At 43.0% G+C, this 26786-nt stretch overlaps 1 protein-coding gene across 3 annotated transcripts; it reads left to right on the top strand.

Moving 5' to 3' along the window:
- Positions 1 to 330: 330 nt before the first annotated feature.
- On the top strand, positions 331 to 26337 carry LOC105465283 (MOB kinase activator 1A). 3 transcript variants are annotated; one of them, XM_011713634.3, is made up of 6 exons: positions 331 to 550; positions 6299 to 6462; positions 12770 to 12863; positions 14528 to 14661; positions 22830 to 22993; positions 25776 to 26337. In XM_011713634.3, the coding sequence occupies exons 1-6, from the start codon at positions 537 to 539 to the stop codon at positions 25851 to 25853; spliced, it is 648 nt and encodes a 215-aa protein (XP_011711936.1). In that variant the 5' UTR covers positions 331 to 536; the 3' UTR covers positions 25854 to 26337. The 3 variants fall into 3 exon arrangements, with proteins under 3 accessions (XP_011711936.1, XP_011711935.1, XP_011711934.2); XM_011713633.3 differs by having other exon boundaries at positions 6296 to 6462; XM_011713632.3 differs by lacking the exon at positions 331 to 550 and adding an exon at positions 895 to 1095 and having other exon boundaries at positions 6296 to 6462.
- The last annotated feature ends 449 nt before the right edge of the window (positions 26338 to 26786 follow it).

Raw genomic sequence — 26786 nt, 5'->3', positions numbered from 1 at the left:
ATGTTTAAAGGATAGATTTTATGCTATGTGAATATATCTCAAGTAAAAATTAAAAATTTTAAAAATTGCAGGGGTAGGTAGCGCTTATAGAGGACCCTGCGCAACCTAGGGAGCTGGGTCGAAACTCAGCAGCACCAAGATAGACTAAGAGCAGGACTAGCCACTGCCCTTTCCGCAGGACCGCCGTCCTCGCCACGCCTCCCGGGGAGGGAGGGCCTGGCTTGGAGAGCAATGATTGGCCAAGTTCTAGGACGAGGCGGAGCGAAAGGGGGTGCGTCAAGTCCCTCCCGGCGCCGCGAAACCTTAGCTCGCGAGATTTTGTTGGTTCCGCATTTCGGGTCTGCGAGGTGGGGTAGGCGGGCAAGGCGGGCGCCGAGGTTTGCAAGGGCTCGCAGCGGCCAGAAATCCGGCTCCGAGCGGCGGCGGCCCGGCTTCCGCTGCCCGTGACCAAAGGACTGTCCTCTCCCTCTCGCCGGCTCCGAATCCTGATCCGGGCGGGGGCCAGAGGCCCCTCGCCTCCCATCTGAGGACCGAAGATGAGCTTCCTCTTGTGAGTGGGGCCGGGCCGCGGGCACTGGGGCTGCGGGCCGAGATCGTGGGGGAGGCCTCCCCGGACCTGAGGCGAGGGCTGGGCTTGGGGGCCGGGGCGGGGGCGGGGTAGCTGGCGTTTGTTTTGCCTCTGTTTGGGTCAGCGGGGGAGGCCGAGATGTTGGGAGAGGCCGACAGAGGTGAAGGTGAGGTAAAGGAAACGGAGCGTGAAGGTTGGGGAGTAGAAAGGCCCCGGAGCCGTAGCGCCTGCAAACTTTTCCGCCCGAGCGCCCCCGAGGGCGAGGAGACGATCTGGGGGCGGAGCCGCGAGCCCCCAGTTTCCCTCGTCTCGAGCTTCTAGAAACCGTCCATGCCGACTTAACTCGCCGCTCGGTTATAGGTCCAGTTTCAGTATTGTCGGTGTTGAATGCCGCTCCGGGAGAATGTGCGTTGCCGCAGTTTGAGAAGCCTGAAGTTAAGATGCAGGCCTTGGAGTCGGATCGTTCTGTCCAATTCTGATTCTGCCCACTTACTGGTTTTGATTTTAACCAACTTCTCTTGTCCTCGGTAGAATCGTGTGTTTTTAATCATTATGTAATATACCATACAACATTATTACATAGTACATTGCAGTATTATTATAAATAATTTGGAAAGTTAAAATTAAAACAAATTCATAGTCCCATTACAGAAACAGTATTGCTATTTCAGTGCACTACAGCAATTAACTTGATACACATACCTTAGAATCTCATTTTAGAGATAATGCCTGAGCCCAGTCAAACAAGGCTACAATGAAAAAGCTTGTAAATTCCCTCATGATTCTTATGCACATTAAGGTTTGAGAAGCATTGCTCTGGCAAAGTATTTTTTATTCTCGGGTGGCGCTCTCTACCTTGTATATTGCTTAAATGTGTGTTTCCTGATTGAGTAGTTATCCATTTTTAGTTATGGATGTAATCCACATGCTTGACATTTTTATTAAATACAATATAAAAACACTACATAGGTTTTTTTTTTTAATTTATTTTTATTTATTTTTATTTTTTTTTTGAGACGGAGTCTCGCTCTGTCGCCCAGGCTGGAGTGCAGTGGCCGGATCTCAGCTCACTGCAAGCTCCGCCTCCTGGGTTCACGCCATTCTCCCGCCTCAGCCTCCCGAGTAGCTGGGACCACAGGCGCCCGCCACCTCGCCCGGCTAATTTTTTGTATTTTTTAGTAGAGACGGGGTTTCACCGTGTTAGCCAGCATGGTCTCGATCTCCTGACCTCGTGATCCGCCCATCTCGGCCTCCCAAAGTGCTGGGATTACAGGCTTGAGCCACCGCGCCCGGCTGGTTTTTTTTTTTTTTTTTTAATAACCAGAGTTCACCCACTTTATTGTGAGAGACTGGGATTCCTTCCAGTATTTGCTTTTATAAAATAGGACTACTAAGAATATGTTTATCTGCGTCTCATTTTCCCTCCTTTGGGTTATTCTCGTAAAGGAATGGTCTCTAAAATACGATTACCTTGTCAAAAAGCCTGTATGATTTAGATTTAATTTCCATATTTATAGAAGTATTCCTCCCTCCACTTTTTTCTTACGAGTTGATATTTAGTTAGTGAATGCACAGTTGCTTTGTGGACCTTAATGTGAGACTTTTTTTTTTTGAGACCGAGTTTCGCTCTGTCACCCAGGCTAGAGTGCAATGGCACGGTCTCGGCTCACTGCAACTTCTGCCTCCCGGGTTCAAGCGACTCTCCTGCCTCAGCCTCCCTAGTAGCTGGGATTACAGGCGCCAGCCACCACACCCGGCTCATTTTTGTATTATTAGTGGCGACTGGGTTTCATCATGTTGGCCAGGCTGATCTTGAACTCCTGACCTCAGATGATCCACTCCCGCACCCGGCCGAGACTTTCTTTTTTTAAAACTTGACCTTCTTGATGGGCGCTTGAGTTGTTGCCGCTTTTTGGCCATTATGAATAATGCTGCTGTGAACATATGTGACAGACAGGTTTTTGCGTGGATGTATGTGTTCATATCTCTTGGGTATATACTTAGGAGTGGAATTACTGGCTTACATGGTAACTGTGTTTAACCTTTTGAGGAACTGCCAAACTTTCAAAGTGCTGCACCATTTTACATTCCCATAAGCACTCTATGAGGGGTCCAATTTCCCCACACCTCTCATAGCACTTGTTAATTTTCTTTTTTTAATAGTCATCCTAAGTGGATGTGGAGTGGTATCTCCTGATTTTGATTTGCATTTCCCTAATGACTAATAATGTTGAGCATTTTTTCGTGTACTTATTGGTCATTTGTATATATTCCTTGGAGTAAAGTCTATTTAGATCTTTTGCCTGTTTTTAAATTGGGTTGTCTTTTTGTTTTTGAGTTGTAAGAGTTCTTTATACATTCTAGATACAAGTCCTTATCACATCTGTGATTTGCAAATATTTTCTTCCCTGTTCAATATAATTTTTTATCACGTTAAAAACGTTTCAGATTTGATTTTCAGTGTTTTCATAATTCTTTTTTACTTCTTTTTTTAAATTTAAAATTTTTTTTTATTTGAGACAGGGACTCACTCTGTTGCCCAGGCTGGAGTGCAGTGGCACCATCTCAGCTCACTGCAACCTCCACCTCCCGGGTTCAAGCAATTCTCCTGCCTCAGCCTCCCAAGTAGCTGGGATTACAGGCACTTGCCACCACGCCCAGCTAATTTTTTTTTTTTTTTCCTATTTTTAGTAGAGACGGGGTTTCACGGTGTTGGTCAGGGTGGTCTAGAACTCCTGACGTCAAGTGATCCACCCGCCTGGCCTCCCAGAGTGCTGGGATTACAGGCGTGATCCACCGCACCCGGCTCTTTTTTTTCTTCTTAATCAGTCTTATTTAAAGTCCAAATTACTCAGGTAAAGTAAAAGTCTGTAATTCTATTCCATTCCTCTTCCTAGAAGTAATCACCAGTTTTGATGAATTTAGTTGTTGATATTTTCTGTGCATTTACAAAATGGGCTCCTGCTGTACATTTGGTTGTGTATTATGTTTAACCATGTATTAGATCTTTCCTTGTGAATACGTGTACTCTGTCTGGTTTTCTTAACTTCTATACAATATTCCATGATATGGATGTACCATACTTTAATTCAGTCCTCTACTGATAAAATTGAGGATTGCTTGTAGGTTTCTCCCTATTAAAAACAATCTTGGAAAACAAATCCTTATCCATATCTGAAGGAGATATTTAGAAATAGAATGGATGGCTTGAGGAGCTTTTCAGTGTTAATAGATACTACCATATTGCCCTCCCAAAATGTTACACTTTATACTTTCACCAGTAGTATATTAAAGTACTAGTTTCTCTGTACCCTAGTCTAGTGGTCCTCAACCTTTTTGGCACCAGGGACCAGTTTTGTGGAAGACCATTTTTCCATAGATCTGGTTGGGCAGATGGTTTCTGGATGATTCAAATGCATTACATTGATTGTGCACTTTATTTCTATTATGACATTGGAATATATAATGAAATAATTTTACTACTTGTCATAACGTATAATCAGTGGGAGCTCTGAGCAACTAGACAGTCCCATATGGGAGTAATGGGAGAGAGTGACAGATCATCAGGCATTAGATTCTCGTAAGGCACATGCAATTTAGATCCCTTGCCTGCACAGTTCACAATAGGGTTCACGTTCCTGTGAGAACCTAATGCCTCTGCTGATCTGACAGGAGGTGGAGCTCAGGTGGTAATGCCCACAATGGGGAGCGGCTGTAAATACAGATGAAGCTTTGCTGCTTGCTCACTGCTCACCTTCTTCTGTGGGGCCCAGTTTGTGACCTTGGGGTTGGGGGCCCCTACCCTAGTCCACATTTAATGTAATCATTTAAACTTTTGACATTCAGGTTAGGGAAAAAATAAATCTTACTTTAATTGAACAGTTTTTCACATGCTCATTGATTGTCATGCTTCTGAATTGCCTATTCATCTCCTTAGCCTATTTTTCAAAAGGATTCATTATATTCTTAATGAGTTACAGAAGCCCTCTATTATCCAGTTCATCCTTAGTAATATATGTTACAAGTACTTTTATTTGGTCACTTGTCTGTTTGCTCTGTTATGGAAGTTTTAATTGATACTATTTGAAATCTGTCCATTTTTTCTTTGAGGTTTCTGAGTTTTATGTAGGAAGACTTTATGGATGGTGTGAGATAGGAATAAAAACATCTTTTCTTCAATAATGAGTTGTGCCTGTCTCATTTATTTTCCCTGTTATAAACTTAAAGATGTTAGTGTTTCTTTTACTGTGGTTTGCTTTCAAGGCATCCCAAATATTTTGATATAGAAAATTGGATTTTTGAACTAAACCCCCCTGTACCATTTTGTTTTTTATCTTCCCCACCCCCATGTGGCCTTACTATGTTGTCCTGGCTGGTCTCAAACTCCTGGGCTCAAGAAATCCTCCAGCCTTCGTCTCTCAAATGGCTGGGATTACAGGTGTGAGCCACTGCACTTAGCCCCAGCATTTTCTTTTTTTTTCTTTTTCTTTTTTTTTTTTTGAGACGGAGTCTCACGCTGTCGCCAGGCTGGAGTGCAGTGGTGTGATCTAGGCTCGCTGCAACCTCTGCCTCCTGGGTTCAAGCCATTCTCCTGCCTCAGCTTCCTGAGCAGCTGGGACTACAGGCATGCGCCACCATGCCCAGCTAATTTTTGTGTTTTTTTTTTTTTTTTAGTAGAGACAGGGTTTCACCGTGTTGGGCAGGATAGTCTCGATCTCTTGACCCCATGATCCACCTGCCTCGGCCTCCCAAAGTGCTGGGATTACAGGCGTGAGCCACCGCACCCAGTCATGGCCCCATCATTTTCTGTAGCACTTCGCGGGGCTGAGGTGGGTGGATCACTTGAGGTCAGGAGTTCGAGACCAGCCTGGCCAACATGGCAAAATCCCATCTCTACTAAAAAAAAAAAAAAAAAAAAAAAATTAGTTGGGTGTGGTGGCGCATGCCTGTAATCCTAGCCACTCGGGAGGCTGAGGCAGGAAAATTACTTGAACCCAGGAGGTGGAGATTGCAGTGAGCCGAGATCTTGCCACTACATGCCAGCTTGGGTGACAGAGTCAGACTACATCTCAAAAAAAAAAAAAAAAAAAAGGAAAGGGAAATTGAGGCCAAAAGAAGGTTCAGTTTCTCAAGAAGACACAGTTAGTGTTAGATCAAGAACTAAAATCCAGGATCTTTCTCTGTACCAGACTTCTTCAGAGGGCATACTAAATTGCCTTATTTGTGGAATTGTGCTGCTAATCTTTCTTTTACGTGCGGGGAAAAAAAAAAAAGCATTCTTGTGTTGTGATCATCATTTTCCTATCTTGGCATTTTTCAGAGATTTTTTTTTTTTTTTTTTTTTTTTGAGACGGAGTCTTGCTCTGTCGCCTGGACTGGAGTGCAGTGATGCAATTTCAGCTTACTGCAACCTCTGCCCCCCAGGTTCAAACCATTCTCCTGCCTCAGCCTCCCGAGCTGGGACTACAGGTGTGCGCCACCATACTTGGCTAATTTTTGTATTTTTAGTAGAGGTGTGGTTTTACCATGTTGGTCAGGCTGGTCTCGAACTCCTGACCTCAGCTGATCCCAAAGTGCTGGGATTACAGGCATGAGCCACCGTGCACGGCCCAGAGAGTAATTTTTGTTTTGTTTTTACAGACTACTTTATATACCTAAAATTATGTTGTTCTACCTGTTCTACTTCCAGTCTTAAAAATTCATATACTTGCACTTTTAATCTTACAGCAGCAGCCGCTCTTCTAAAACATTCAAACCAAAGAAGAATATACCTGAAGGATCTCATCAGTATGAACTCTTAAAACATGCAGAAGCGACTCTAGGAAGTGGGAATCTGAGACAAGCTGTTATGTTGCCTGAGGGAGAGGATCTCAATGAATGGATTGCTGTAAACAGTAAGTTTTAAAATGCAACGTTGCTGTTTTATAGAAAGGTTTTGCTAAAATCTCATTGTTAATGAATTTTCTTTTACAGATAGAACTGTTTTAATATAACAAATTATCTGTAAAGAAACATTAAGTACAAATACATCCAAAGCTATGTTGCTCTTTTCAGAGTACTTGGTGGTAGTTTGTGAGGTTGAGTAGAGGGACCTGAGGAGAAATGATGAGTGCTTTTGGGCAATTTCTGAGGAGAATAGTATGAAAAGCTGAGTAAGGTCAAATAAAAGATTGATAAATGAAAACATAATGCCTGTCATGGTCTGTAACTTTGTAGCTAATCCATCTATACAGTTTTACTTCCACTCCCAGCAGTACTCATCAGCCTGCATATCCAGAAAAGTCAATTGCAGTTCACATGGACAGTCAGTTGATTGTTGTGACTTAGAGTGTCAGAGGGAATTGGGAGATTGGGAGAAGATGGAGGGATCTGAGCTGAAAGTCACTTGAAGTTCAAGAGAACAAGAGCATGACATGGGACAATATGCTAAGGCTAGAGATTTGAATGTGAGAGTCTCTCATTTCTGAGATGAGATCATTTCTGGGTAATAAAGTTTAAATTAGAAATTTCAGATGTGGCTGGGCGCGGTGGCTCAAGCCTGTAATCCCAGCACTTTGGGAGGCCGAGGCAGGCGGATCACAAGGTCGGGAGATCGAGACCACAGTGAAACCCCGTCTCTACTAAAAATACAAAAAATTAGCCGGGCGCGGTGGCGGGCGCCTGTAGTCCCAGCTACTCAGGAGGCTGAGGCAGGAGAATGGCGGGAACCCGGGAGGCGGAGCTTGCAGTGAGCCGAGATCGCGCCACTGCACTCCAGCCTGGGCAACACGTGAGACTCCGTCTCAAAAAAAAAAAAAAAAAAAAGAAATTTCAGATGTTCCAGGAATAAAAAGTTTATTTATTTATTTATTTATTTATTTTTATTTTTATTTTTATTTTTTTATTTGTTTATTTTTTTTTTTTGAGACGGAGTCTCGCTCTGTAGCCCAGGCTAGAGTGCAGTGGCCGGATCTCAGCTCACTGCAAGCTCCGCCTCCCGGGTTCACGCCATTCTCCTGCCTCAGCCTCCCGGGTAGCTGGGACTACAGGCGCCTGCCACCTCGCCCGGCTAGTTTTTTGTATTTCTTAGTAGAGACGGGGTTTCACCGTGTTAGCCAGGATGGTATTTATTTATTTATTTTTGAGACAGTCTCGCTCTATCACCCTGGCTGGAGTGCAATGGCTCGATCTTGGCTCACTGCAGCCTCTGCTTCCCAGGTTCAAGTAATTCTCCAGTCTCAGTCTTTTGAGTAGCTGGGATTACAGGCGCATGCTGCCTCACCCAGCTAATTTTTTATATTTTAGTAGAGACGAGGTTTCACCATGTTGGCCAGGCTGGTCTTGAACTCCTGAGTTCAGGCAATCTGCCTGCCTTGGCCTCCCAAAGTGCTAGGATTACAGGCGTGAGCCACCGTGCCCGGCCTAAAACTTTTTAATGGAAAATTTCAAACATACAAAAGTAGAGAGACTAAGTCCAGTGAATTCCAGGTATTCATTCCATTACCCAGCTCCAACAAATACCAGTTTGTGACCAATTCTTCTTCTTCTGTATGCCACCCTGATTATTTTAAGCAAATCCCAGACATGATATTTTATCTATAAATATTTCAATAAGGTATGTCTAAAAGACAAGAACTTGTAAAGATAATGACAGTGCCATCATCCTTTAGCTTACCAAATATCTGGTCAATGTTCACATTTTTTATGACTGTCCTATAAATGTTTCTTTTTTGTTTGTTTGTTTTTGAGATGGAGTCTTGCTCTGTCGCCCACGTTGGCGTGCAGTGGCGAGATCTCAGCTCACTGCAGCCTCCACCTCCACCTCCCGGGTTCAAGCGATTCTCCTGCCTCTGCCTCCGCCTCCCGAGTAGCTGGGTGGGATTACAGGTGCCCGCCACCACGCCCGGCTAAGTTTTGTATTTTTAGCAGAGATGAAGTTTTGCCATGTTGGCCAGGCTGGTCTCGAACTCTTGATCTCAAGTGATCTGCCCGCCTCAGCCTCTCAAAGTGCTGGGATTACAGGCATGAGCCACTGCACCTGGCCAAATGTTTTCTTTTTTTTTTTTTTTTTTTTTTTGAGGCGGAGTCTCGCTCTGTCGCCCAGGCCGGAGTGCAGTGGCCGGATCTCAGCTCACTGCAAGCTCCGCCTCCCGGGTTTACGCCATTCTCCTGTCTCAGCCACCCGGGTAGCTGGGACTACAGGCGCCCGCCACATCGCCCCGCTAGTTTTTTGTATTTCTTAGTAGACACGGGGTTTCACAGTGTTAGCCAGGATGGTCTCGATCTCCTGACCTCGTGATCCACCCGTCTCGGCCTCCCAAAGTGCTGGGATTACAGGCCTGAGCCACTGCGCCCGGCCAATGTTTTCTTTTTAAAATTTTTTTTGCCCTGAAACTTTATGCTTCGTTTAAATCAGGATCCGAAGAGGCCTGTGCGTATGCTTCTTGAATCCCTCTTTTTTTTCCTTCAGAGATGGGGTCTTGCTTTGTTGCCCAGGCTGGAGTGCAGTGACATGATCGTAGCTCACTGCACCGTCAACTTCTGGGCTCAAGTGATCCACCTCACCCTACTGAGTAGCTGGGACTACAGGCTCACACCACCATGCCCTGCTAAATTTTTTTTTTTTTTTTTTTTTTGAGACAGAGTCTTGCTCTGTCACACAGGCTGGTGCGATCTCAGCTCACTGCAACGTCCACCTCCCGTGTTCAAGTGATTCTTCTGCCTCAACCTCCCAAGTAACTGGGATTACAGGTGCCCGCCACCATGCCTGGCTAATTTTTCTATTTTTAGTAGAGACGAGGTTTTGCCATGTTAGCCAGGCTGGTCTCGAACTCCTGACTTCAGGTAATCCACCCACCTCAGCCTCGCAAAGTGCTGGAAAAAAAAACCCTTTTTAAAAAAATTTATTCAGGGCCGGGCGTGGTGGCTCACGCCTGTAGTCCCAGCACTTTGGGAGGCCAAGGCAGGCAGATCACGAGGTCAGGAGACCGAGACCATCCTGGCCAACATGGTGATACCCCGTCTCTACTAAAAATACAAAAATTAGCTGGGTGTGGTGGTGTGCACCTGTAGTCCCAGCTACTTGGAGGCTGAGGCAGGAGAATCGCTTGAACCCGGGAGGTGGATGTTGGCAGTGAGCTGAGGTTGTGCCACTGCACTATAGCCTGGGCAACAGAGCAATACTCTATCTTAACAACAACAAAAAAAACTTTATTCAGATTATCATCTGTTATTCTGAAGGCATTTATTGACCTTCAGCCTTAGATTTTTCTTTGAGACTTAACTGCTGTAGATCAGCAGTTCTCAAATTTTTTGGTCTCAGATCCACTTCTCCTCTTAAAAAATTACTGATTCCCATAAATATGTACCATTCTGTGTTAATTAGAAAAGTGAAATACAAGCCGGGTGCGGTGGCTCACGTCTGTAATCCCAGCACTTTGGGAGGCTGATATTGGCAGATCCCTTAAGGTCAGGAGTTCAAGACCAGCCTAGGCAACATGGCAAAACACCATCTCTACTAAAAATACAAAAATTAGCTGGGCATGATGGCGCACACCTGTAAAATCCCAGCTGCTCAGGAGGCTGAGGCAGGAGAATTGCTTGAACCCGGGAGACGGGGGTTACAGTGAGTGGAGATCGTGCCACTGCACTCCAGCCTGGCTGACAGAGTGAGACCCAGTCTGGAGGGAAAAAAGGTAAAATACAAAAAATACAAACAAACTATTGAGAACCCCAAAGAGCTTTTAATTATATTGAGTATATCTAGTGATACTCTGTTAGAAATTAAAACTGAGAAGATGTAAATACTTATTTTTTATTTTCTCTTGAGACAGTATTGCTCTGTCGCCCAGGCTGGAGTGCAGTTCATGAACTGGACTCACTGCAGCCACCTCCTGGGTTAAAGCAATTCTCCCACCTCAGTCTCCGGAGTAGCTGGGATTACAGGCATGTGTTACCGTGCCCGGCTAATTTTTGTATTTTCAGTAGAGACGGCGTTTTGGCATGTTGGCCAGGCTGGTCTTGAACTCCCGGGCTTAAGTGATCTGCCTGCCTTATCCTCCCAAAGTGCTGGGATTACAGGCGTGAGCCGCTGCACCTGGCCCAAATTCATTTTAAAATAACAATAATAAACCCATTATATTTTAACATAAATATGTTTTTATGAAAAATGACTATTATCCATAACAAATTTTAGTGAAAAATGTGGCATTGTTTTATATTTTTGTAAATCTTATTTAATGTCTGGCTTAATAGACAGCTGGATTCTTATATCCGTTTCTATATGCAGTCTGTGATATCACATATCATGGAGCCTCTGGAAAACACCATTGTGCCCTCTTGAGAGAGTAAGAGTGAAAAGAACAATTAAAATGGTTTGACCTTACATATCCTTCCTCAGATAGGGGATTCCTGGACCACATTTTGAGAATAGCTCCTCTAGACCAAACCAACTACCACCTGGGCATATTTTTTGTTTTGTGTGAATATTGAATACCTGTGTTTCTTAGAAATATGACTAAGAGGAAGATTTATAAGTGAGGGAGTTTTGTATAAAATTCCTTTTACAAGATAGCATTAAAAAAAATCTATTTGTTTTTTAAGAAACTTGGAAAATCCCTAGTTGTTTTTAGGTACTTCTTTAGACAGGAGACTAAAACTTTTTATTTATTTATTTTTTTGAGACAGGTTGTTCGGGCTGGAGTGCAGTGGTACCCTCACAGCTCACTGCAACCTCGAACTCCTGGGCTCAAGGGATCCTTCCACTTCAGCCTCCTGAGTAGCTGGGACTACAGGCGTGTGCCACCATGCCTAACTAATTTTCAAAAATTTTCAGCAGAGACCAGGGTCTAGCTGTGTTGCCCAGACTGGTCTCAAATCCTGGCCTCTTAAAGTGCCGTGATTATAGGCGTGAGCCACTGCACCTAGCCTAAAACATTTTTTAAAACTTTCCAAGGCTTATGTGGTTCTCTTTGTATAGAGTATACTTCACTCGGTAAAGTTTGTTTACTCACCCCCTTCCTCTTCCATTTTATTCTGGATCTAGCTGAAGCTCCTTCAGGAAGTACCCCCTGACTACTTCCAACTCTTCATGACTTTGCCTTTTCTCTGTAACATTTATCGTTGGCCTTTGGATCCTGTCTTCTTATACCTTGTACTATTATTGCTATTTTTATTTTGATACAGTGTCTCTGTCACCCAAGCTGGAGTGCAGTAGCACCATCACAGCTCACAGCAACCTCAGCCTCCTGGGCTCAAACAATCCTCTCGCCTCAGCCTCCTACATAACTGGGACTGTAGGTGTGCACCACCACGCCTGGCTAATTTTTAAAAAATTTTTATAGAGATGGAGTCTCACTCTGTTACCCAGGCTGGTCTTGAATTCCTGGGCTCAACCAGTCCTCCCACCTCAGCCTCCCAAGTGTTGGGATTACAGGCATGAGCCACCATGCCTGGCCATATCTTATATTACTCATCTCTTTTAATTTTGTCCTTTCTGTTAACTAGAGACTCCAGGGCAAGGGACTTTATCTGAAGTATTTTGTCCTCAGTATGCTGTAGACCTCAAAAACAAGTGTTTATGATTAATTAGATCTTTTAAATGCCTCAGGATACAGCTGCTGCACCTTCTCCCTCACGGTATATTCCACAACATGTTTTGTCTCTTTCCAAACACAAATTGTATTATCTGGTCCAAATTGGTAAACTGGATTTTTCATTTCCTTGGATGTAATTATATTGTATATTCAAATGATGTAATAGTCATCATTAAGTTAGAGTTATCTCCAGTAACTCTAGTATCTTATTTTCCTGCTGTTATATGCAGGTGGATCATGAGGTCAGGAGTTTTGAGACCAGCCTGGCCAACATGGTGAAACCCTGTCTCTACTAAAAATACGAAAACAAAATTAGCCGGGCGTGGTGGCATGAGCCTGTAATCCCAGCTACTCGGGAGGCTGAGGCAGAATTGCTTGAACCTGGGAGGCGGAGGTTGCAGTGAGCCAAGATTGCGCCACTGCACTCCAGCCTGGGCATCGAGAACAAGACTGTCTCAGGAAAAAAAAAAAAAATGTAGTGTACTAAAACTTAGAGTATCGTTGGATTATTGAATGTCTCAAGGGTTCAGCTAAGAACCTAAATATATTGTCTGTTTTTCCTTCAACTGAGAGGTCTCATGTTTTGTGTTTACACAGACATTTTAACACAATTCTATTATCTCTGCAGCTGTGGATTTCTTTAACCAGATCAACATGTTATATGGAACTATTACAGAATTCTGCACTGAAGCAAGCTGTCCAGTCATGTCTGCAGGTCCGAGGTACATATACTGCCTATCATATAGGTGTTTGGATTAGTTTTACTTTATCACCAGTTGGTATAAATTAAACAATTAAGATTTGTTATTCATTTGTTTGTTTGAAGGTGATTCAGTTTTATTGGTTCTTGACTACTTACCCATAAGCTTTTAGTTATTGTGTAATTTTTAAATTTTATTTATTTTGAGACAGAGTCTCGCTCTGTTGCAAGGCTGGATTGCAGTGGTGTGATCTTGGCTTACTACAACCTCTGCCTTCCAAGTTCAAGCGATTCTCATGCCTCAGCCTCCCAAGTGGCTGGGATTACAGGTGTGCGCCACCACTCCCATCTAATTTGTGCATTTTTAGTAGAGATAGGGTTTCACCATGTTCCCCAGGGCTGGTCTCAAACTCCTGGCCTCAAGTGATCTGCCTACCTCGGCCTCACAAACTGCTGGGATTAAAGGTGTGAGCCACTGCACCTGGCCAGCTATTAGTTATTATTAAATACTTTGGTATGTGGGTACTCCCTGTTTTCATTTTTATGTTTCATCATAGTTTCATCATAGTAAGTCTGAATGTTTTGTTATAGAAGTAAACAGAAATTTGAGTTATGTTTGTCTTGAATTGCAAACATTTTATTTTTTCAATTTTATTAATAACATGTTTCCTGTTTCTAGTTTTTAAATGAATTTCTTGAAAGAGTTTTTAGTTGATCTTTTAATATTTGATTATTTTTTCTGGTGCTTATTTAGTATTTAAAGCAGCACAATTTTGAAGTAATTATCTGGCTTGAAGATGCTAGATTTAAAAATGTTTTGACTTTAATAAATTTCAAGAAATACTGAAAAGATGGAACTCTATCAGTCATAATATTAAGTCCATCATATGATGGGATTTATATTTGCTGTGTTTCCTTCCAGTTTTTTTTTTTTCTTATAATAAATGACTGATTTTATGGATGATAGATGTTATCAAGATGTTTGCCTTTTGAAAAAGATTGTCCTTTCTGACTTTGCTACAAGTGTAAAGGAAAAAAGATCCCTAATGAGTTTGTAGTCCTATTTTTATTACAATATTTTAGGAAGAATGTTTTTATTTTATATTGTGTTAAGTTATATTCCTCAAGCTTTAAAAGAAATTAAAATAAACAGGAAAATTAAACTTACCTCTGGCTCAAATGCTTTACACAGTGATGTTTTGTATAACTCTTGTTAATCCTTCTAGCTCAGCAATGGTAAGGGGGGAAGTATGCATGCCTAATGTGTATCTCTAACACCTGGCCCACAAAACAGAGTTTTATAATATTGGCTCCATTGATGATAATAAATTGATGAACAAGAATCTCAGAAGAATGTAATGGATCCATCGGCTCCATACCCAGCCCTCAGCAACCTTCTGCCTTACAGGAATTCAGTTCCTTCCTGTTTCCCAGGGCTGTGTTGTTAATAAAACATCTATCCTGGCATTGCCTCCTGCCACATTATCTCCCTTTTTTCTTCCAGTTATAACTGTCACTTTCAGGATAATTCTATAGAGGACTTGTAGTAATCTTCAGTAGAACTTAAGGTGATTTATTAAAGTTAGATATAACTTCTATTGACAAAACGTGAATGAACCTGTTTTAATTACAACTTGCACATTTGTTAATATTTTTGAAAAATCAGTAAAACATTTTTCTCTCCAGATATGAATATCATTGGGCAGATGGTACTAATATTAAAAAGCCAATCAAATGTTCTGCACCAAAATACATTGACTATTTGATGACTTGGGTTCAGGATCAGCTTGATGATGAAACTCTTTTTCCTTCTAAGATTGGTGAGTTAACATTGTGGAAATATTCTTTCTTTTTTTTAAATTTCATTTTATTAATATAGAGATGAGGGGTTTTTGCTGTGTTGTCCAGGTTGGTCTCAAACTCCTGGCCTCAAGTGATCCTCCTGACTTGGCCTCCCACAGTGCTGGGATTACAGGCTTGAGCCTCCGTATCCAGCCTGTTTCTCTTTTTGAATGATAAATCTGTTCTTTTTAACATTGTTATACTCGTAGAGACTGCCAAATTCTCCTCCAAAAAGTTTGTACCAACATATACTCCCCCCAGCCATGTTTGTGTTTGCCTGTATTTCTTTACCAACACTGGTTATTACTCATTTTTTAATCTTTTCTAATTTGGTTAAATTTCTGTTTTAATGTACATTTAAAAAGCGTTGATGAAATTGAGCATTTTAGATTTTTGTTTGTTTCATTGATCATTGTGTATTTTCTGTTTATATCTTTCATCTATTTCTGTGTAAAGGATATCAGCGCTTTGTCATACATGTTGTATATGTTTTTCCCCAGGTTACCTTTTGTCTCATTTTGTTCATGGAGCATTTTTGCTATACACAACCTTATTATTTTGTCCTATTATATCTTTTATGACTTGGTTTTAATATAACAATTAGAAAGCTTTTCCGGCCGGGCGCGGTGGCTCAAGCCTGTAATCCCAGCACTTTGGGAGGCCGAGACGGGCGGATCACGAGGTCAGGAGATCGAGACCATCCTGGCTAACACGGTGAAACCCCGTCTCTACTAAAAAATACAAAAAAACTAGCCGGGGGAGGTGGTGGGCGCCTGTAGTCCCGGCTACTCGGGAGGCTGAGGCAGGAGAATGGCGTAAACCTGGGAGGCGGAGCTTGCAGTGAGCTGAGATCCAGCCACTGCACTCCAGCCTGGGCGATGGAGCGAGACTCCGTCTCAAAAAAAAAAAAAAAAAGCTTTTCCCTGCTTCAAGATTATAAAACTATTTCCGGCCGGGCGCGGTGGCTCAAGCCTGTAATCCCAGCACTTTGGGAGGCCGAGACGGGCGGATCACGAGGTCAGGAGTTCGAGACCATCCTGGCTAACACGGTGAAACCCCGTCTCTACTAAAAAATACAAAAAACTAGCCGGGAGAGGTGGCGGGCGCCTGTAGTCCCGGCTACTCGGGAGGCTGAGGCAGGAGAATGGCGTAAAAACCCGGGAGGCAGAGCTTGCAGTGAGCTGAGATCCGGCCACTGCACTCCAGCCTGGGCGACACAGCGAGACTCCGTCTCAAAAAACAAAAAAAAAGATTTTGGCCGGGCGCGGTGGCTCAAGCCTGTAATCCCAGCACTTTGGGAGGCCGAGACGGGCGGATCACGAGGTCAGGAGATCGAGACCATCCTGGTTAACACGGTGAAACCCCGTCTCTACTAAAAAATACAAAAAACTAGCCGGGCGAGGTGGCGGGCGCCTGTAGTCCCAGCTACTCGGGAGGCTGAGGCAGGAGAATGGCGTGAACCCAGGAGGCGGAGCTTGCAGTGAGCTGAGATCCGGCCACTGCACTCCAGCCTGGTTGACAGAGCGAGACTCCGTCTCAAAAAAAAAAAAAAAAAGTATTTCTTCATGTTTTCTTTTTTTTTAATTTTTTTTTTTTTTTTTTTTGAGACAGAGTCTCGCTGTGTCGCCCAGGCTGGAGTGCAGTGGCCGGATCTCAGCTCACTGCAAGCTCTGCCTCCCGGGTTTTTATGCCATTCTCCTGCCTCAGCCTCCCGAGTAGCCGGGACTACAGGCGCCCGCCACCTCGCCCGGCTAGTTTTTTGTATTTTTTAGTAGAGACGGGGTTTCACCGTGTTAGCCAGGATGGTCTCGAACTCCTGACCTCGTGATCCGCCCGTCTCGGCCTCCCAAAGTGCTAGGATTACAGGCTTGAGCCACCGCGCCCGGCCTTTTTTTAATTTTTTGATACAGAGTCTCTGTTGCCCAGACTGGAGTGCAGCGATGCAGTCTTGGCTCACTGCAGTCTCCACCTCCCAGGTTCAAGCAATTCTCATGCCTCAGTCCCTGGGTAGCTTGGACTATAGGCACATGCCACCATGCCTGGCTAATTTTTGTATTTTTAGTAGAGACGGGGTTTCACCATGTTGGCCAGGCTGGTCTTGAACTCCTGACCTCAAGTGACCTACCTGCCTTGGCCTCCCAAAGTATTGGGATTATAGGCGTGAGCCACCATGCCTGGCCAGGCAGGTTTTTTTCCCTGAATGCTACATTAATTTGTTTCCAAATGGAAATACTAGTCAGTTTGTCCCATTACCATTTATTAAACACATTTGCTTTTTCTCCCGATTATCTGAATGCGCACAACAAATTGCCATATATTTTTGCGTGTTTTAGTCTCTTTATCTGCTTCTATAGAAATTCCACACATTAGTGACTGTGGCCCTGCATCTGTTAGCATCTTGTAAGGCTGGTCTCCCTTCCTTGCTCTTTTTCAGAATATTCACAGCTATTCTGGGATATTTGTTTTTCCAAAGAACTTAGAAACATTTTGTCAAGGTAAAAAAAATTAGGTTTTAATTATGACTATATTTAATTTTTATAGATAGGGATTCTTTTTTTCTTTACTGAATCTTCCTAGCCAAGAACAAGATATTGTTCATTCATGTCTTTAGCTTTATTTTCTCTTGTAAAATTCTGTAGTTTATGTCAGTTGTTCAAGTTTTAATTTTATTCTAGGGATTTTATGTCTTTTATTGATAACATAGTTTCCAGTTGGTTATTTAGTATATAGGAAAGCTGTTGGTTTTTACTTTTTAATTTAAAAAAAATTTTTTTTGAGACAGGGTGTCACTGTGTTCCCCAGGCTGAAGTACAGGGGTGTGATCACAGCTCACTGCAGCTTTGACTTCCTGGGCTCCAGTGATCCTCCCACCTTAGCTTCCCAAGTAGCTGGGACTGTAGGCATGCACCACTACACCTGGCTAATTTTGTTTGTGTTTTGTAGAGATGAGGTCTCGTTATGTTTCCCAGACTGGTCTCAGACTCCTGGGCTTAAGCAGCCCTCCTTCCTCAGCCTTCCAAAAGTGTTGGAATTACAGGTGTCAGCCACCAGCACTGGCCCAGCTGTTGATTTTTATTTAAATTTTATAATTAACCATCAGACTCTCTTTCTGTTAGTTTTTGGTTGGTTCTCTTGAATTTTTAAAGTATACAACTGTGTCATGTTAAGATAGTGTTCATTTTGCCTCTTCCTTCCTGATAATATATTCTTGTTTTACGCTTATCTGATTGCACTGAGTGGTATTTCAAGCGCAAAGCTGAGTGGTGGTGATGATGGCAGACATCCGTTTCTTGCTTTCTTACTATTATGCAAGTACCTCTAGTATTTCTGCAGTAAGCAGAAATCTTGGCTTTTGGTTAGAGGTGTGTGGATTTTTAAAAAATTATGTTAATGAAAAATATCTACCATTTACATTACAAAAGTTTTTTTAAACGAGGAATGGCTATAGCGTTTATCAGATACTTTTCCAGTATCTGTTGCCTGTGACCCCAAGGTTTTCTCTATTTTTTAATAAAAATGTTCTGCTGGAAGAGTCTTTCTTATTTGTTAATATTTGAGTTTGGCATCAGTGTTCATGGATGAAATCAATCCTTGTCATTTTTAACTTAAGATTATTTTATAAGCAACATATTTTTGAATTCCTTTTTGCAGTCTTTCTTATAGAGGCTTTTCAGGATGAAAATTTTTTTCCAGGTTATTACATTTTATTTGTTTGTTATTGGTCAGTTTTTCCATTCTGCTATTAAACCTTTTATTTCCTTTCTCACATATCTTTATTTTATATTGACTGTGCTTGAATATATCTGTTAAATTTAGCTTGGAAAGTGTTTAGATTTAAACAAATTACTTATTTCTTTACTCATTAAAGATTAAAGTCTCTGCTTATGGAAGGTAAGTAATTCTTTTGATTTATCCTCTTTTTCTCTCTTTTTTTTTTTTTTTTTGGAGACAGGGTCTCACTCTGTCACCCAGGCTGGAGGGCAATGGCACAGTCTTGGCTCACTGCAACCTCCGCTTCCTGGGTTCAAGCGATTCTCGTGCCTTAGCCTCCGAGTAGCTGGGACTACAGGCGCCCACCACCACACCTGGCTAGTTTTTGTAGTTTTTGGTAGAGACAGGGTTTCACCATGTTGGCCAGGCTGGTCTTGAACTCCCGACCTCAAGTGATTAACCCACCTTGGCCTCCCAAAGTGCTGGAATTACAGGCATGAGCCACCACGCCTAGCTTTTTTCTCATTTTCCTATTCTTAAATAATTCATTCTGATCTACCACCTCTCACCCCCACTGCCCTGCCATTAGGCTATTATCTGCATCTTACTTTTGCCTGTTATTTAGTCTCAGACAGAACTGTTTATAATTAATTTTTTACTAATATATGTATCCTTTTATTAGATGCCCGTTTATACATTCTGATAAAAAAGATGTTTGATTTTGAAATCTGGTTGTTTTTTTTTTTTCTTGAGACAGAGTCTCCCTCTGTTGCCCAGGCTAGACTGCAGTGGTGCAATTACAGCTCACTGCAGCCTCGACCTCCCAGGCTCAAGTGGTCCTCCTATATCAGCCACTTGAGTAGCTGAGACCACAGGCATGTGTACAATCACTCCCAGCTAATTTTTTAAATTTTGTAGACACGAGGCCTCACTATGTTGCCCAGGCTGGTCTCAAACTTCTAGGCCCAAGCAACCTTTCTGCTTCAGTCTTCCAAAGAGCTTGAGATTACAGGCATGAGCCACTGCACCTGGCCAGAAATCTGCTTCTTCTTTTCTTTTTTTTTTTTTTTGAGACGGAGTCTTGCCCTGTCGCCCAGGCTGGAGTGCAGTGGCCGGATCTCAGCTCACTGCAAGCTCCGCTTCCCGGGTTTACGCCATTCTCCTGCCTCAGCCTCCCGAGTAGCTGGGACTACAGGTGCCCGCCACCGCGCCCGGCTAGTTTTTTTGTATTTTTTAGTAGAGACGGGGTTTCACCGTGTTAGCCAGGATGGTCTCAATCTCCTGACCTCGTGATCCGCCCGTCTCGGCCTCCCAAAATGCCGGGATTACAGGCTTGAGCCACCGCGCCCGGCCTGCTGCTTCTTTTCTTTAACTTTCTTTTTTTTTTTTTGAAGCAGAGTCTTGCTCTGTTGCCCAGGCTGGAGGGCAGTTGCGCGATCTCAGTTCACTGCAAGCTCTGCCTTCTGGGTTCACACCATTCTCCTGCCTCAGCCTCCCGAGTAGTTGGGACTACAGGCGACCACCACCACGCCCAGCTAATTTTTTGTATTTTTAGTAGAGACAGGGTTTCACCATGTTAGCCAGGATGGTCTCTATCTCCTGATCTCATGATCCGCCCACCTCAGCCTCCCAAAGTGCTGGGATTACAGGTGTGAGCCACCGTGCCCAGCCAGAAATCTGCTTTTTCAATACATGAATACAAGATCCTGCCCAGGAAAACATGCCTATAAGCTCCAGGATAATGTCTGAAAAGTCAAGTTAATGAGGACTGGGGTGGTGGTGGGGAATGACCACAAACAGCAAAATATACCGAGTTTCAGGTTATTGAGAACTGGGTGGGAAAAAATGCAAGGAAAGAGTGTTTTAAGCCTTCGTTTTCTGAAAGGTTGAAAAAAGAACATGTTTCAAGAGTAGTCTTGTGGAACAGACCTTTAAGGCCAACTAATTTAGGTTATTTTTTTATTTTTATTTTTTGAGATGGAGTCTCACTCTGTCGCCCAGGCTGGAGTGCAGTGGCGGTGATCTTGGCTCGCTGCAACCTCCGCCTCCTGGGTTCAAGTGATTCTTCTGTCTCAGCTATCTGAGTAGCTGGGATTACAGGCCTTAGCCACCACGCCCGGCTAATTTTTGTATTTTTAGTAGGGACAGGGTTTCACCATGTTGGTCAGGCTGGTCTCGCACTCCTGACCTACCTGTCCCTGTTTTCTGATGGACTTTGATGTTGTCAGCCAGAATTCTCAGGAATGTAACCAGTTGGATCCCCATCTCCACTGCTTGGAAAGATACCAAACCCACCCCAGCTGTTTTCTAAAAAGGTGCTTATTTTCTTTTTTTCTTTTTTTCTGAGACAGAATCTTGCTGTGTTGCCCAGGCTGGAGTGCAGTGGCATGATCTCGGCTCACTGCAACCTCTGCCTTCCGGGTTCAAGCAGTTCTCTGTCTCAGCCTACTGAGTAGCTGGGATTACAGTTGCCCGCCACCACTAACGGCTAATTTTTGTATTTTTAGTAGAGATGGGGTTTCACCATGTTGGCCAGGCTGGTCTCTTTGGCCAGGCTGGTCTCGACCTCCTGACTTCATGATCCACCCGCCTTGGCCTCCCAAAGTGCTAGGACTATAGGCGTGAGCCACTGTGCCCGGCTGCCTTTTTGTTTTGCTTAGGAGAGTTTCCAGTCTTCATTGAGAGAGTGTGTATGTATGTAATTTCTTCTTCTTTTTTTCCTAAGGGACGAGGTTTTACCGTGTTGCTCAGGCTTATCTTGAACTCATGAACTCAGGCAGTCTGCCCACTTCAGCTTCTCAACATGCTAGGATTACAAGCATGAGCCACCATGCCAAGCCAGTGTAATTGCTTTAGAGTTACAAATTACAAAGTAAAAATATTTATAATCAAAATACTTAACTCTTATTGCATTTAATTTCAGAAAGAAACTCTCTAATATTATTAAAGAACTAAATCTCAGTACTTTGGGAGGCCAAGACAGGCGGATCACTTGAGGCCAGGAATTCGAGATCAGGCTGGCCAACATGGCAAAAACCCATCTCTACTAAAAATACAAAAATCAGCCAGGTGTAGTAGTGCACACCTGTAGTCCCAGCTACTTGGGAGGCTGAGGTGGGAGGATTGCTTGAGCCTGGGAGGTGGAGGTTGCAATGAACCATGATTGTGCTACTGAACTCCAGCCTGGATGACAGAGTGAGACTCAGTCTCAAAAACACAAAAACAAAACAAAACCAACTAAAACTGCAGGATTTTTGAACTTTGATTCAGCAGCATCTTACATAATTTGATACCTGTGCCTAAGGCAGTCAGAAAAAAGTGGGTACTTTGTGAGGATTTGGGTTTGGGTTTTCACTTCCTTGGCTTTAAAAAATATATACAGGCCAGGCGCGGTGGCTCAAGCCTGTAATCCCAGCGCTTTGGGAGACCAAGACAGGCGGATCATGAGGTCAGGAGATTGAGACCATCCTGGCTAACACGGTGAAACCCCGTCTCTACTGAAAAAAAATACAAAAAAACTAGCCGGGCGTGGTGGCGGGCGCCTGTAGTCCCAGGTACTCAGGAGGCTGAGGCAGGAGAATGGTGTAAACCCGGGAGGCAGAGCCTGCAGTGAGCTGAGATCCGGCCGCTGCACTCCAGCCTGGGCGACAGAGCGAGACTCCGTCTCAAAAAAAAAATAAAGGCCGGGCGCGGTGTCTCAAGCCTGTAATCCCAGCACTTTGGGAGGCCGAGACGGCGGATCACGAGGTCAGGAGATCGAGACCATCCTGGCTAATATGGTGAAACCCCGTCTCTACTAAAAATACAAAAAACTAGCCGGGCGAGGTGGGGGGCGCCTGTAGTCCCAGCTACTCGGGAGGCTGAGGCAGGAGAATGGCGTAAGCCCGGGAGGCGGAGCTTGCAGTGAGCTGAGATCCGGCCACTGCACTCCAGCCTGGGCGACAAAGCGAGACTCCGTCTCAAAAAAAAATAAATAAATAAATAAAAAATAAAAATAAAAATAAAAAATATATACGGAGGTAGGTTCATGTGTATTTATGAATGTGTGTGTTTATGTGTTGCAGGTGCTCATGGCAGTGTGTAAACTTTCTGCCGTTAGGCTGGGCATGCCTGTAATCCTAGCACTTTAAGAGTCTGAGGCAGGCAGATTGCTTGAGCTCAGGAGTTCAAGACCAGCCTGGGCAACATGGCGAAACCCCATCTCTACAAAAAATACAAAAAATTAGCTGGGTGTGGTGGCGTGTACCTGTAGTTCAGGTTGCTTGGGGGGCCAAGGTGGGAGGATCACTTGAGCCCAGGAGGTCGAGGCTGCAGTGAGCTGAGATTGCACCACTGCACTCCAGCCTGAGTGACAAAGTGAGACCCTGTCACAAACAACTTTCTACTGTTAAATTAGATAACAGACTAATTGTTTCATACGTGTATTTAATTGCAGGTGTCCCATTTCCCAAAAACTTTATGTCTGTGGCAAAGACTATTCTAAAGCGTCTGTTCAGGGTTTATGCCCATATTTATCACCAGCACTTTGATTCTGTGATGCAGCTGCAAGAGGAGGCCCACCTCAACACCTCCTTTAAGCACTTTATTTTCTTTGTTCAGGTAAGTTGATCCATGTCAATTTCTGTGTCTTGTGACTTGGACTTATTTGGATTGGGAACTTCAACAAAGAGCAGTGTGTCCTATTTGTAGATGTAGAGCCAATTATAGGCAAGCTTCTCTTTTCTGTTTTGTTCTCTTTCCACATTGTTTATTTTATTGATGTATGCAGCAGTATAAAAAGGTATCACCCCCATTTGGGCCTTCTGCCTCTGGCCTCCCTAGGTCTGTGGTTAGGATTATCCATTCAGGGTTGTGGCCTGTTGCTTTATGGACCCTTAGTCAGAATTGGAACCTTTTTTTTTTTTTTTTTTTTGAGACAGAGTTTCACTCTGTGGCCCAGGCTAGAATGCAGTGGCATGATCTCGGCTCACTGCAACCTCCGCCTCCTGGGTTCAAGTGATTCTCCTGCCTCGGCCTCCCGAATAGCTGTGATTACAGGTGTCCACCACTACCCCAACTAATTTTTGTATTTTTAGTAGAGACGGGATTTCCCATGTTGATCAGGCTGGTCTCGAACTTCTGACCTCAGGTGATCCACCCTCCTCAGCCTCCCAAAGTGCTGGAATTACAGGCCTGAGCCACAGCACCTGGCCAGAATTTGAACTTTAAAAAATCAAAATAATTCACATTATTTGAAAAAGATATCAAAGAATTGATATGCCTTTAGCCTAACTTTAGAGATACATACACTTTTGCATATTGAGTTACATACACATGTCTGTCTAGATATTTTATGAAAAAACCTGGTAGCTTTATAGTAGATATTGTGTATTATAGTTCTGTGTACTGTACCATGCTCTTCCTGATCTTCCTTCTCAGATTGTTGCATAAAAGGTCTACTGCCCCTTTATCAGAAATTCAGTTTGTAGTTTTCAGGTAGTTTTTTTTTTTGTTTGTTTTTTTTTTTTTTTTTTTTGAGACAAAGTCTCGCTCTGTCGCCCAGACTGGAGTACGGTAGCACTATCTCGGCTAACTGCAACCTTTGCCTCCTGGGTTCAAGCAGTTCTCCTGCCTCAGCCTCCTAAGTAGCTTGGATTAGAGGCGCCTGCCACCACGCCCGACTAATTTTTCTATTTTTACTAGAGATGAGGTTTCACCATGTTGGCCGGGCTGGTCTCGAACTCCTGACCTCAAGTGATCTCACCCACCTCATCCTCCCAAAGTGCTGGGATTACAGGCGTGAGCCACCACACCCAGCCTCTTTCAAGTAATTTTTATGTAAATTTAAATATGTATACAGTTTTGATTTCAATGTTTAACACAGTGAGGATCATACTGATACCTAGAGTTGCTTCTTTAATAAGCCTCCCATGGTAAGAATATAGGAAAAAACAAACTCGCTTTTTCCTACTATACTCTCACCACACAGAGTGCTTCTGTGACCAAACATGGGGACTGTCTCTCACACACCAAGCAAGTGATCATTTCTACAGTGGACACCAGATGAATGTCCTATAATACGATTCAATTCTGATAATGTCTATCTGGAGGTAGCATCAGATCCTACAAGTTTGAGAGCTCAGTCCCACAAGACTGCCTCCCAACCTGGGATATCAGGCAAAAGTAATACATTGTCAACTATACCTCTGACTATAAACCAGGGTTCCCACAACCCCGTCCTTGGGTTTGATTAGCTTGCTAGAGCAGCTTATAGAACTCAGGGAAATACTTATCTCTACCCATTTATTATGAAAGATGCTAACAAAAGATACAGATGAACAGCTAGATGGAAGAGATGTGTAGGGCCAGAGGAGAAGGGGCTTCCATACTCTCTCCAGGCATGCCATGCTCCAGGAACCTCCATGTGTTCAGCTATCCGGAAGCTCTCCTGAGCCCTGTTTTTTTGTGTTTTTATGGAGGCTTCATTACTTGCCCATGATTGATTAAATAATTGGCCATTGATGATCAACTCAACCTTCAGCCAGCCCTTTCCCCTCCCCGGAGGTTGTGATCTGGAAAGAGCAGAGGGCTGGCTGAAGGTTGACCAGTTCCCATTCTGAAGCTTTATAGGAGCCTCCAGCCACCAGTCATCTCATTAGCACACAAGATAATCTTAGCACTCTGGTGATTCCGACAAGGGTTTTGGGAGCTGTGCGTCAAGAAACGGAGGAAGACCAATACTTACATCACAATATCATAACTATATTTTTATTTATTTATTTATTTTTTGAGATGGAGTCTCGCTCTGTCACCCAGGCTGGAGTGCAGTGGCTGGATCTCAGCTCACTGCAAGCTCCGCCTCCCGGGTTTACACCATTCTGCCTTAGCCTCCTGAGTAGCTGGGACCACAGGCGCCCGCCACCATGCCTGGCTAGTTTTTTTTTTTTTTTTTTTAGTAGAGACGGGGTTTCACAGTGTTAGCCAGGATGGTCTTGATCTCTGACCTCGTGATCCGCCCGTCTCGGCCTCCCAAAGTGCTGGGATTACAGGCGTGAGCCACCACGCCCAGCCCATAACTATATTTTTAAAAAGAGAGGGCTGGGCGTGGTGGCTCACCCCTGTAATCCCAGCACTTTGGGATTTGGGATGCCAAGGTGGGCGGATCACTTGAGGCCAAAGTTCAATACCAGCCTTGGCAACATAGACCACATCTGTACAAAAAAGAGAAAAAAAAAAGGAAAAGAAAAAGAGAATAAATGCCCATTTTAAAATGTTCACAGAGGTTATTTCATCATTCTTTTGGACTTCAGAAAACTAGAGTTGGGAATTCCTTCTCCAAAAGACATTTACAGAGTTTCAGTTTTAGATCCATTTTTAATTGTTATTTTTCTTCTCTTTTTAGGAGTTTAATCTGATTGATAGGCGTGAGCTGGCACCTCTTCAAGAATTAATAGAGAAACTTGGATCAAAAGACAGATAAATGGTTCTTCTAGAACACAGTTACCCTCTTGCTTCATCTATTGCTAGAACTATCTCATTGCTATCTGTTATAGACTAGTGATATAGACGTTAAGAAAACAGGATAAAAAGATACCCATTGTCTGTGTCTACTGATAAGATTATCCCAAAGGTAGGTTGGCGTGATAGTTTCCGAGTAAGACCTTAAGGACACAGCCAAATCTTAAGTACTGTGTGACCACTCCTGTTATTATCACAGTCATACTTGGTTGTAATATGTGATGGTTAACCTGTAGCTTATAAATTTACTTCTTATTCTTTTACTCATTTACTCAGTCATTTCTTTACAAGAAAATGATTGAATCTGTTTCAGGTGACAGCATAATGGACATGAAGAATTTCCATCAATAATTTATGAATGAGTTTCCAGAACAAATTTCTTAATAACACAATCAGATTGGTTTTATTCTTTTATTTTACAAATAAAAAATGTATTTTTCAGTATCCTTGAGATTTAGAACATCTGTGTCACTTCAGATAACATTTTAGTTACAAGTTTGTATGGTAGTGTTTTTATAGGTAAGATACGTATATTTTTTCAAAATTCATGATTGCAGTTTAAATCATATGACATGTGTGGGTGGGAGCAACCAAAGTTATTTTTACAGGGACTTTATTTTTTGATCTTTATTTGAGATTGTTTTCATATCTATCTAAATTATTAGGAGTGTGTGTATCAGAAGTAATTTTTTAATGTCTTCTAAGGATAGACCAGGCTTTTAGTCTAAAAAGCTTTATTCAGATAGTAGCTTTTGGCTGAGAAAAGGAATCCAAAATATTACAATTTAGGTCTCAAAACCACTATTTTTATTATTTCATTATTTTTCAGAGGCCTTGAAATTCTGGATAAGAGAATGGAGAAAAATACTCAGAGTACTTGATTATTTTATTTCAT

The sequence above is a fragment of the Macaca nemestrina genome, chromosome 13 (assembly GCF_043159975.1).
Source record: "Macaca nemestrina isolate mMacNem1 chromosome 13, mMacNem.hap1, whole genome shotgun sequence".
NCBI lineage: Eukaryota > Metazoa > Chordata > Mammalia > Primates > Cercopithecidae > Macaca > Macaca nemestrina.
The sequence above is the reverse complement of the archived record's forward strand: the minus strand, read 5'-3'. Positions and strand labels throughout refer to the sequence as shown.